Consider the following 13,802-nt stretch of genomic DNA (forward strand, 5'->3'; position numbering starts at 1 on the left):
GAGAGAGAGAGAGAGAGAGAGAGAGAGAGAGAGAGAGAGAGAGAGAGGCAGATTGGATTAAAAGTCAAATATATACCCGTTAATGGTAAAGGCGGCGGAGAGTCAACAGGCGTGTCCTTTTCCACATGGCTTGGCACTTCGTCGATCGTCGTGACGTCCTTGTGATAATAAGCGGCGATCTCCATCTTTTTCTCGCTCATCAGTAAACTACTATTATTCGTCTGACAAGAATAAAGGGAACTCGTCGCAACGACGGCAGAGGTTTTCTTCGTTATATCTTCGGGAGCCTGATAAGACGAATTCCTCTCTTCGTCAGACGGAATCTCGGAAGACTTTGTGTCTTGGCACACATTATCTATATTGGTTGTAACGGTCTTTCCCATCTCCGAGCGGGCGTTCTCTATATTCGCCAAAGCGACTTTGTTGATGTCTTGCCTCACGTTTTCCGTGCTCGTCAACGTCATTTTACTATCGGATAGGATGACGCTCCTCGAACCGACAACGTTGCTGTCGTTCGCGAGCATCTTAAAAGTCTCGCTACCACGGAACGGCTCGTTCTCGTTGCACAATCCGCCATTCGCGGTTATCGTCGCTGTCCTTGTCGCGGCGATGTATCTGTACGGCTGGCTGCCGTTGCTGCTGAACTCTTGGTACGCCGCTGGAAATTCGTCCCCGTCCGGGGGCAGGCGCTGGCCGCCTCCGCAGTTCTCCATCTTACCATTTACCGTGTCTGGAACAGAATTTTCGAGTGTGCTTGATATTGAGTTCAAGTGTCGAAGTTTGAGGCTTCTACCACGATTGTTGTAGCTGAGATTCACACAGACTTAAATTCAGTTGGTCAAAGTTAGTTTAATATGTCGGAGGGAAAATGCAAATTCATTAATTATTGAGGCGATTGTAGGTTTTGTTTTTAATTACTATTTTTTCTACCTAATTTTTGGCCAATAACTGATCAAGAAAAATTGGTCGGTACTTTCCTGCCCAATTTCTGAACATTTACTGTCTAATAAATCTTATAGCCAGTAAAAACTGGCCAAATGACTAGTAACTAGTTTTTCTTGGAAATTTCTCTATTTAGTTAAGCAATAGCAAAGTCTATTCAGTTAGAATCTGAGATTGTGGAGACTTCTCGCGAAAGATTGTGAAATAGGCAAAATTTTTTTAACACATTTTGACCAAAAGACGCAGAGAATCATCTTATATTTGTGATATTTGTAATCAGGAGAAACATGCAGGGTGTTACAGAGTGTTTTAAAAAAAGTGAAAATAAAAATTGAATAAATCATTTGAACGGAACATTCGGCGCGCGGTGCAACACATAAGGCTATATTTTTATTAATTACAAATTTTCAAGAACTTAAATGCAAAATTGGGCACTGAAGCATCTTTGCTACTTATGCAAGGAAGATGTTAAGAAAAGTTTGATGATCAAATATAACATCGGCGAGGCAGAATACGTTAAGTTGCAGATACCACGAAAAGTGTAACTCAGCTGCATTAACTTGCAGTTGTTGCGTCCGCGTGAACGATACATTAATATTCGTGTGTATATGGATACACCATTACGCGCATAGAACAGTGTTTCGCGCTCTCGTCGCACGAGGTCTCCAAAGTCAAATCAAGATTCGCTCTTGGCAAATCCCCTGCTTTAATTTATATAACTCTTTCCTAAAAGGCATTATAATAGAAACAACGAAATTGTACGCTTGCTGCTTCTATTACGCATTTGACAAGCTGTCGTTTGCATAAAATGTCTGTTTCTTTTTCTGATAAGGTAACGGATTCAAGGTGAGACCGCGTCGATGGAATTTGAGCAGTGCTCGTTCAAATATCGTAGATCACGTGAATTCTTGCGGAAGACTCGAAACGAAAATATCCCACGCTTCGCGGAATTTTGAATATTTTACACTCGCTCTGGAAGTGGAAGTTTGCTTAAGAATTCCGCGGGAGATATTCTTTTCCGATATTACATTTTTATACTCGGAAATGTATAATGAGGGAATGTCGATTAGAATTTGCTTTTAATTTCCTTTCAACATCTTTAGATACACGCGTATAACTGTATATAAACATTTCTTGTTAACTTATTATGTCATGCTCTGAAAATGTGCTCGGAAAAGAAGCGCATCGACAGAAATATTTACACCATCAAAGAGCAAACCATCCGAGTGATTCATCGCTCGCGTATCGATACATTACACATAGCGGTGAGTGTATTACCACTCAAAAAAGAATGACATCATCTCTGCGGTTCTACATATTCTTCGTCTCGCGTGATGAGAGTTTTCGCGATTTTTCACGCTTGTTACATCTCGGAAAAGTGTTTGGTGAATGTTTTGAAACTTTATGCCGCATAAGATGCTTTTTTACCTCTGAAACACATTGCTGAGAGCAGAGAAAAGCGCAGAGAAGTTCTCTCGTCACGATTTACACCGAATTTCACGGCGCTCTATTCGTCGAGGTACACAGGCCGGTCCGCTCGCGTAGATTCGCGCTTTCCTCGCGCGAAGTGTGCGCCCCCAAGGATTTCTACATTCTAACGCGCGCCTACTGATAAAACATTTGCATACACGTTATCTATTCCAAGCAGGAACACTCAAATCGAGCGCGTTACGACGACGTCGTTAACGACGTGGCTACATGCATCGCGATACAAGCCGTGTGATGTAAATGTCTTACTTTGAATTTCTGTTACGTGCACGCGTGTATCGAAATATGTGCAATTGAAATTATCCCTGAAAATACGCCGCTCTCAAGCGGCAGAGTCGTAATTCATCGGTGGGCACGACGACGTCGCATTGCCGGGCGCTTACGTGTGCCGCCCGTAACTCTACGGAACTCCGCGTGCAATTTTTATTCACAGTTAATAAAGCTCGCCGCGTCGACTCCTGATTAACATTCCTGGCATACCGCGGCACGATGTAACTAATCGCCGATACGTATGCACGTGCAACACGTGCGACTTTCGCGCTGCCCGATGCTCCCCGATGCTCCTCGATGCACGTCCCGATCGCACCATATTTGTACCGGTATCAGAGACACGCGCACTCGTGTGCGTAAACGCGATTCTAATATGCGTGCTCGTATTTTGTGCGCGTGTACGGAGGTATCTGGTGTACATAATTAAGGATTCATATCGTATTTATTTGAAACTGGTCACAACGATTTGCACACGTGATAAATCTCTAAGGTCCGTACAGTCGTTGCTTGAAACTTGCCTCAGGTGAGATACACAGATTTGAATTCAGAGTTACATGTGAGTTTCTCAGTTGAATCGCGTGATTACAAATGTAATGAGGCATATATTATATAATTCGAAATTATATAATTTGAATTATTATATAATTCGAAATTGAAAAATTCAATCCAACTCTAAATTCAGATCTGATTATCTCACGTGAGACAAATTTCAAGCAAAGACTATTGATAATCAGGCCTAAGTCCTGTATTAATAATTGTCAGTTGAAGCTCGTCTCACATGAGATACTCACACTTTTATTCAGAGTTGGATCCAAGTTTTTTGGTTGAATTATGATGTATGCGACATTCATATTTGTAATCGTGATTCAACTCAAAGAAAAATTATCTAACTTTAAACTTAGATCTGAATAGGGGGAGACCAGGGTTATTTGGAGTAAGTTGTTCTTTAACAGATATCAGAATCAAGCAAGCAGGGATGTCAAAATCATCTTTGACATGTTTAACCCGGAAGTGGGCGCGTAAACGAGACCAACGTTAGTGGGCGCGTATCGGTCATTTCGACCGAAATATATTTAAACATATATATGTGTAATAATTAAGTAATAATTAATAAATTACCAAACCAATTATTAAATGAAACATAATAATTAAAGGAAATAATTTTATGATGTCACTATTTCTTCTTTTTCCCATCTTTTTTCTCCTTACCATTTCTATACCTAATATGTTTAAAAAACATATTAAACTTATTATACATACGTGAATATATTAAAAATAAAATCATAATGTTTTTATTTTAACTCCATTAGTAAAAAATGACATTCTTTTAGTTTAATAAAATAAAATAAGAATTAAAGATAAATAAATATTAAATAAAATAAGAATTTCTTGCTTCTCTCGTTTTACTTTGATTAACTTAAACATTGATTTAATAAACTTAAACATTTATTTGATAAATTTAGAAATAGAGAATAAATCTTGATTTAATGGCAATATTAAAATTATCACATTATGTATTATTTCAATAATTCAAGTATTAATTTTAATAATATCGCTATTGAATCAAGAATATACTTAATAATCAAGAATATAATTAATAATATCGCTATTGAATCAAGAATATACTCCTACTATAAAGATTACACGTACTGTTGAAAATTTTATTGATTCAACAAAAAAAGAGAGAACCGTCCGTCCAACTACGATGACGGAAAGATAACTACGATGACGAATAGACGTTCGGCGGCACATCGAGCGACGCTGACGCGATAGAAATAAAAGACTAACGTTAGTAGGCGCGCTTCGGTCTTTTAGACCGATTGCTAAAAACGTATCAAATTTCACATAGAAATAAGCGCGTTTTCGCCGTCTATTTCTCCATGCTATACGAGAAAACGTCAAAGAAAATTTACGTAAAAGCGAAAATACGATAATGTCAATAGATTAGATAATAGATTAGATATAAGTAGAAAACGAAAAAGTACGGGAAAATAACCGATATGCATCCACTCCCGGGTTAAAAATCTTTCTTGTTTAATTTTGTAACTCTCTTAGAAAATATTAGAAATAACCGGTTTGCTAACTTACCCCGATAGCCAACTAATCCCGCTCTCCTCTATTTCATTTAAGACGAGTTTCAAGTAATAGCTATTAAGGGGATGCTGGAGTTAATGACGAATTTCAAACAATGTCGATAATGCAGAGACGATCGTCACTAACATAATTACGCTATCCTTTTCGTATTTCTTGTATATACAGAACTTACATGAATGTATGTTGCTTTGTTTTACCATATTCAACGGAAAACCTAACCATATATGTGTATCTTTATAAATCTTTCTGCAAACTTTTTCGATATTCTTAAGCTTCCAAATGCAGATGCGAAGGTAGAGCAATGTTCTCCAAAATTTTTCTGTTTGAAGCATCCACACTTTCGGTATGTACAAGCTGCGGAACTTTTGGATTAGGCAAATATTACGCTGACAACTTGAGATTTTACATTAAAAATTTTTTGTTCGTTTTCGTCACATATCGAGCAATGCTCCTATTTATTTTTGCACATACTTACATTGCGTAAAAGCACTTGTAATTTTGTGCAACCAATACGACGTAAACTTTGCAGAAAAATGTCAGTGTTCTGTCGGTAAAGTCTTCAGCTTCAGCATCCCCTTAAAGCTTGATCTACAATGTGTTCTTTGCTTCCTGTTTCTTGTTTTCTGTTTTTTTTTTTTTTTTTATTTTAAGGTTTAAGGCTTGAGTCAGAAAGAGATAAAGAAAAAGTAACAGGAAGTAAATAACACATTATAGATCAAGCTTAATACGGGTCTAAAAATGTTTTGCTGAAAATATCTCGCTCGAGAATATAATTTTTGAATGGAACAGATGACAACGAAGATAACACTGTAGAACAACCATCAAACAAAATGAGATATCAATAATTCTTCGGTATACAAAATTTCTGTACACGTGTCGTTTCGAGATGATAAAGTAGTAAAAGCGATCGCGAGCACCGAACATCGTTCCATATAACCACCTGCACTCGGCAAATATTTGATCTCGAATCTGATGAAATTATCATATCATTATCTCTCATAACCAGTCAGATCGCAAGCAAGCGGCACATAAATCGACAGTATTCGGGTCTACTATTTTTCCCTTTTTTTTTCCTTTTTTTTTAAATAATGCATCGTTTCGACGAATTATTGGGAAACTAGACGTGAAAGCGAATACGTAAAAGCGACCGAACAACACGTGGTCTCTCGTTGGCTCACCATGATGAAATTAACCGATTAGTGACAGAGAGAAAGAGAGAGAGAGCCTAAGGATAAGTAATACCTGATTATAGACGCTGCAACGTCCAGAATTCACGAGGTCGGGTCCCAGGCCGCGCAATCACTTAGCACGCATTAAGCTGGTGTGTGTGTGTGTGTGTGTCGGCGAGCAGTTTTAATCTTCGAAAAGTAACATAACTCGACGGATGATTGCGGCGCACTTTCACGTGGAAGAAGTTCATTGCGCGTTTCGCGAAGTCCTGGCTCAACGACTCGGCCCGGCCGGCACGGAATGGCTCTAGGAAAAACCTTGATGTATCGCTTAGAACGACGATAGGAAACAGCGGCAGAAGTTCTGTCGCTCGTGCCAGCAAGAAGGCTGTCGTAAGACTGGACGACATTGGTTGTCGAGGCCAGCTTTCGCGGTTAGCACCGACAACCGAGCGCTTTTGTGTGGAGGAGAAGGGATAGGCTCGCATTCAGTATGCGCACTGCGGTCGTGCTTTTAGCTTTACATTTAGGAACTATGTTTCTTGCTGTTATTATGCCGTAAAAAAATAACATATACTCGCGAATACGTACACTTGATTTTTCATCCTCGAGTCTTGCACCCGAACGTTTTCCTTGCCGATTCCTCTCTCTCTCTCTCTCTCTCTGTCTCTTTTTTAATATTTGATTTCAGGAGCTTGCTAAAGCCTTAAGATCATCGATTCTTCTTGGCTATGTTCAGAAATCCTACTCGATGGGTAGAGTTACTTTAATAAACCAATCATAATAAATAAATCTTAGTTCCTTTTGCTCTGATTGGCTAATTAAATGTTAATCTACTCACAGAATAGGGTTTCTGAACGCAGCCCTTACGGTCCAAGAATCAACGACTGTGATTGGTCAATTTGCTTACTGCTTACGTCTTACTGCTTAAGTTTTTGTGTGCCATGGCCCTAAAGCTGGTGGCACATAGAAAAACTTAAGCAGTAAAACGTAAGCAGTAAGCAAATTGATCAATTACAGTCATTGATTCTTCTTACGATCCAAGAATCAACAACTGTGATTGGTCAATTTGCTTACTGCTTACCTGCTTAAGTTTTCCTGTATGCCACGGCCCTAAAGGTTATTCTCAACGCCATTATCCCGAGGTAAGTCGTGAATATTATACTTGTTTGATCTATATTCTTGTGATTAATGATCTCGTTGCTTGGTGCGATATATATTCTTATGATATCGCCATTATCCGTTAGTAAGTGAAATTTTATAGTCCTTGAAAATAGTTCACTATCCGTTAGACGATAAATATTCTTGTGGTAGTTGCTTTTGGAAATAATCTAGAGACCCTCAAAAAATAGCAAGTCACGTTCGAGCAGGTTGGGACACGTCCTTACGTCACGGCGGTTAGATCGGAACTGTTGAATAGACCTGGAGAACTATCGATAGACTATCAATTATTATTGATAGTTTCAAATATTGAAAACTATCGACGTTTCCTTTGCGACTATCGATAATCATCGATAGCTATTTTTGTTTCGTGACGTAACTCGGCTACATAAAAAAATTTTTTATTTTTAACAAGTGAGGACATTGTATCAGTTTTTGAACGGCTTAAAATAAATTAATCTTATGTATAAATAATATTAGAATTGATGAGAAACATTTTTTCAATGTTAAGAAAGAAAATTTAAAAAAGATAAGACTAATGAGGATTGACGTCACAACCAGCTATCACATTGCTTGACAAATAGGTTAAGTTGCATCATAACTATATCTTATATGTATTCTAAAAAATAATGGAACATAAATAAAATATATAAACATAGCTGGACAAGTAATATAACAAGTAAAGACAGAAGGATAAAAGCCAAAAACAATGTTAACATGCTTATTTTTGTAAAAAGTAATTGTAAAGTGGATTTTCTCCTTTACAATTTTGTTTTAAAAACGTATAAAGTCACACAATTAAACTTTGAAATAGCAAATTTTGTAGGATTATAACTATCGAAAATTATCGATAATTATTGATCTAGTATCAAATTATCGATCGTTACAACTATCGATATTTCATCTCTACTGCTGAACGCGCCGATCACGGCTTGCATTGCTCTCCGTGGTGTCTCACGCGCGAAATTTTGAATTTTATTTTCCGTCAATTGTAATCCTGCATCGTGAAAATATACCGGACAGATTTCTATGATTATCATGATGTGAGACAATCGATGATGGAAACTTTGCAATTTCTCTAATTACATTTATGAAGCAAATATAAATTGTACTGATTACTTATTAAATTTACCTCATACAGCGATGTAAGATTTTGATCGTGTCGATGCAGCAACAAATTTACTAAAAGTCATACTCAGATTTTCATATCACATTTAGAGAAAAGTAGCCAAAAGCGACATATCTCTATATATCATATATTAAATGTTGTATTTTATCGAAACTGATATAAACTTAATTCATTTTATCAGTTAAGTCATAAAGAATTCATACTTGATATATTTTTTGTTCCTTTATATGCTAAATTAGCAAATATCGAGTTTTAGAAATTCGCAAGTTTTACTTCTATGATTTTTATTGAATTACGTAGACTAAATAGCGATAATTATCATTTCGTTCAATATTAAGTTCTTCTACATGTACTTGGTTTTTGTAAAAATATTTTTTGAATATTTTTACCTTTATCTCTTTTTTATTGTATAACTTAAAAAATTTTATATAATGTGTCTTAAAGTGACATACCTACTGTATGCGATAGGTGCGATACTCTGTGACTAACATAACTTGATTAATAACCTCCCATTGTGACGCGACATTTGTGACATTTGTTTATTTTAAACTTTAATTTTATTTAGTTTAAAAATATAACATGTAAAATATGTGAGAACATGAAAAAGATGGAAAAAGATATATATTTATTTAATTATATTTCCCTTTTGATTATATTTTGAATAAATTGACATTATACTTTGAATAAATGAACATTATTCAACCATTAAACGCATTAATGAACTATTTATTATCAAATATTATTATATATGCGACATGTTATATAAATTCCAATAGGTATGTCGTTTTTGGCACCTATTTTCTTTGAACTCCATTTTCGTGCGTTTTAAGAAAACATTTTTCGTGCGTTTTACGAAAACATTTTTTAAATCTAGAAACAATGTCAGTAAAAATGTGATATTATTTGATAGAAGGTACTTCCAACTACATGTATATATATTTACATTTATATTTTAAGCTTTATATTAAGACATAACATCCAAAACACAAAGTGGTATGTCGCTTTTGGTGCCTTTAACATATTATTTGGGGCAAATTTTGATAATTTCGTCATTTTGTGATGAATATGAGTGCAAGCTGTTCAGTGATAAAGGACTCAACGTTGCTGAATTTCGTAATAATTTAGTAATACTTAAAGCTACTGCGAAGTTTACGTACTACATCAGTCTGTCGAGGGTACGCGTTGTGAACTGGTCGCAAGATGCATTTCTCCGGAATGTGTCTCGATCTGTGTCTCGCCAGTTCGCGGATGTCGTTCGAGTTGCTACGTGAGTCGATTAATCTTGTGGAATGTGTCAACGACGCGACACCGCTAGAAAGATGAAGATATTCCAAAACGGTCCGCGCGCTGAAAAAGAAGTTGTAGGACGCGAACCAGAAGATTTATACTATTTACCGCTACGCGACATAATCGGCTTTAACAGAACAGACGATTTTGCCGTGTCGCTGAATTACGTCGCATAATTTCGTAGGCGATGGCGTGATTCATCGACAGACATGGGGGAAATGTGTATATCGACCTGTTTATTAAAGCCAAATTAATACTCAGAAAAGCTTGATTATCCGTTATAAGTGTTCAAAAAGGAGAAATTCGCGAATATCTATTCGGCTGCGCTATGAATTTTGTATTCGAATATTCTTCATATTAACGAAATGTTATGTGATTGCGAGAATTCTCGAGAATTATCACAGAAGCAATAAGGATTGCTAAACGATCTTCAGGAATGCAATCGCTTTGCTTTATCACCGCCAAGGATAATTCTCATTATACGCAGCTCTTCGTATTTCGGCGCTATACACCTATACAGGTACGATAATAGCGCGCTTACACGCCGTACAAATTGCAGCCGTAAATTACGTCATTATGCATATGGTTTCCGCGACGTGAGATTGCGCCTGTCGCAACCGCGGCACGGCTTTCTTTGTCGTGCACGGTTTTGGAAAAGAAAGGCAGCCGCAAAATCAATGCCGCCGTCGCTAAAAGCCACTTGTCCTTGGCACGGAGATCCGAATCGCTCGAACGCGCGCGCACATTGCGTCAATATACACTGGAAGTGTAAAACCTTGTAACGCGATTATTAATTGTTATTTTTATCTTCACTAACGGCAGCCTTTCCGCTTTGTCGTTCGGCTGCGGTGACACTCGCGTCTCGTAAAGCGGGCTTGTGACGCGGATATATCGTCGCGCGTGAGGCAACGCGTTTAGTAATATGCCCGCGAGTCACAGCGTAAATCACCGATTTTCAGCCACTGAATGAAGCGCGACGTCCACCGTATCCGACTCTTTTTTTCTCTTCTTTTTTTTTCGGTTTCAAGATTAGCGACTAACGCCTCACGGGAAGAGATTGGGCAACGTAAATTAACTCTTTCGGGACGGACGGTAGAGTCCGTTGTGCCGCAAGGTGTATTTTATCCCGGGCCTCTAAAGATGGGTGTACACTGAGCGAACGAACAGCGAACGTATGATGTATTTGCGTCCATCTTGCGCACAAATTCTCTTTGACAAGCCGCATCATGAGCGAATCGGTCCGAATGCGCGAATAAGACGCTGCGTTCAGTATCATTATCTATTATTTTTCTTCAGCTTACATAGCCAAAAAAGAGCTTTGGTTTACAATTATATTCCTTAACCACAAACATCCATCCATTCCTTATTCTTACCTATTTGCTAGTCTAATATATTACTTCTATATTATCTCTCTCTAATTGGCTTGATAATATTATTCTCGCTATCTAAATGCTCTAATCTCCTTTCATAATTTTATTGATTTTCATTTAACATCTTTACACTTCCTAATACTTCTAAAATTCTGTTCATTCTTTCAACTATGCACACCTATGTCTTTATTTCCCTTCTTTCTATTCGATCTTTTCACTGCTCTTCTTATTTCCTCTTTATCCTCTTTTTTTCCAATTTCTTCCATATCTTGTAAGTTTCATTACTCCATTCTATATTTTGTACTTTTTATCGACACCATGAAGTGATTCCTCTGCCCTTTTCTTTATTTCCTATATATCTCCTTCAACTTTATATCACTAAGGAGTTTTCCAGACTTATAACTTTCCACTTGTTCTTTGTATTTCAATCTTCTTACTTGTGTCTCTCAGTCCTTGTGTTATCCTTCTTTTATATATCTTCATTTTACTTCTTTATCCCATTCGATGATCAAATCTTTCCTCTTCATTTCTTGTATTCTCTTTTTCCTCCATTCCTTGTACACTTCTGTTTCCTATTACCATCTATTACATATTTCCTCTGTATTATCATACTAATTTAAGCTTGCCTGCATTACCTACACTAAGCTTACTATAAGTTTACTTACACTACTCTAAGTACTCGTTTCTTATGACGTCATAACCTCTATTACCTATGCACTTTTTCGCCCTGGATCTAATCTCTTGTTTCGCTTATATACTTATATACTTATAGTATACGCTTTTACTTATATACTATTTATGTACTCATTCCTACATAATTTTCCCTATCTACATATCTGACTTTCCATACTTAACTCAATATTTTTCAAACTCATGCACAACGTTAAACAAGCATCCACGCACTTACACGCCATCTAACTAATGTCCACAAGATGTTCGCAAGACATTTTGTTTAGTTTGGGTAAAGTATATACATTTTTTAAATCGTAAAACAAAAATTCGTTCGTTGTTTGTTTGCTCAGTGTATTCTCAGTTTAAGATGTATCGCAATAATGATTCAGATATCAAAAGATTCTAATGAAATCTCTTTCTGTGTCTGTTGATAACATTTCAAGCAAATTAAAAGTTCATCCTGAAAGAGAGTCTTGATTATCAATATAGTATCATTATTATAGGTAAAATCACCGCGAAGGTATTTTAATAGTTGAATATACTAAGAACACTCCACTCAGTCTAAAAATTATTAGAAGGGTGGATAGGAGCTCTCCTGATGTTACGGTCGGTCAGATGAATAAGGAATTTGAGGAGGGGAAGTCTATTTTGGATACGTGGGTGAGAGAGGGAGAGGTCGTGAACTCCTGGTCGGTAATGGACTATGCTAGAAGATTCCCTGGGTGAAATATAGAAGTTGCACGCGTGTTTTCTTTTTTTATTTTCAGCTCGTATTTTCCAGGAGTAATTCTGTTTTTCATGGTTCAAGTCGAGTAAAGTGACGTCGCGACTTAATACGTCAAATGTCGAAGTGTTAGTCATGAATTGCGGGTCTTGCAGTGGTTTTCTCGTAGAGGCTGTTAATTCGGAACGTTCGCAAGACTCGTGACTGCACTTCGCGCAGCTGTTTCTCGTTTTCGCGACTCGGTTCTTGCTCGACGCGCGAATTTCCTCACGTTCAGTCACCGCGAGCAAAGTTATCCGAGGGACGTTTCGATAGCGAGCGACCGATAGTAACAACCGTGCAAATATTAAATCACCCGTGGCGAATAGACATGTCGCACGAACGTCGAATTCCGATAAAAGGACACTGACGTGACCGATTCACGTCACTTGCAAAATCTGTTTTTGCTCGATAATCTCACACTCTGATTCACGCGTTACATCATCTCTCTCGCTACCTCTGCACCTTCCTCCACGACACGTCGGCGCTGCGCCGTCGCGAATGCTTAAAAAGATCCTAAAGTAAGACGCGGGCTCGCGTTACATCGTGCCGACTCGGGCATGGCGGGCCATTTATCACGTTTAACTTCTGACACTCTCCCGCGGAAGTGAGAAGTGTCACATCACGAAAGATTCATTTAACGTCCCGCGCACCGCGCAGATTAATTCCCACATTTCGTGAGAAGGAATACCGTGATGTCATCGCCTCGCGCGCCTTCGACCTCTTATCAAAGGTCGCTTGAAAAATCGCTCGCAATGTCAAAAGGAATATTATTTCTCTTCGTTAATTTCTTCTCTCTTTCGTTTCCACGGAAGCCTCTGCTTATGCACGTTAAAAGATTCGATTGATTATTTACATCGTTGGGAGCTCACTCGACGTGCATGTGTGTGCGGATGTGCGCGGTGGTGTATGCGTCTCGCAGACAGAAATAAAATTTTATATTGCGGAAGTACCGCATCGCGACGGCGATTAGAATCTATCTACGATAAAATCGGCTTTGCGATCCCCCTCGAAACTTGGACTACCTAAGTAGTATATGCAGTCGAGTCGCAGACCATAAAATCTCGACGCGGCGCGGCGCGACGTCCGGCCGGTGTTCACGCGCGGTTTCGCGAGAGGATTTGACACGGCATGAGCAGTCGGCAGCGCATTTTTGCCATCGCACCGACTAGACAGCGAATATTCCCCGTTCAGAAATAAGATTCTAGAATGCGGAAACATTGGCATTAAACGCGGCCCGATGTACGTGCTTCGAGAGGCCGATGACGCTTACCATCGCCGACTTCGCTCGTTCCTTCGTGGGAGCGGGTTGTAAAACGAGTAGGAAACGAATCACCCCTCGAGAATCTTATCCAATTAATTTTTTACACTGAAGAGAGAGAGAGTGAGAAGGGGTGGGGAGAGAGAGAGAGAGAGAGAGAGAGAGAGAGAGAGAGAGAGAGAGAGAGAGAGAGAGA

At 38.3% G+C, this 13,802-nt stretch overlaps 1 protein-coding gene across 1 annotated transcript in view; it reads right to left on the bottom strand.

The window, feature by feature from the left end:
• Positions 1–13,802, bottom strand: part of LOC116840822 — a 66,515-nt gene that overhangs the window by 11,401 nt on the left and 41,312 nt on the right. Inside the window, exon 7 of the mRNA XM_032808053.1 lies at positions 77–730. Within this exon, the coding sequence (XP_032663944.1) occupies positions 77–730 (654 nt within the window). The remainder of the gene's footprint in view (positions 1–76; positions 731–13,802) is intronic.

The sequence above is a fragment of the Odontomachus brunneus genome, unplaced genomic scaffold, assembly GCF_010583005.1.
Source record: "Odontomachus brunneus isolate Ranch 3 - 2012 unplaced genomic scaffold, Obru_v1 Obru_scaffold_012, whole genome shotgun sequence".
In the NCBI taxonomy this organism is placed as follows: Eukaryota; Metazoa; Arthropoda; class Insecta; order Hymenoptera; family Formicidae; genus Odontomachus; species Odontomachus brunneus.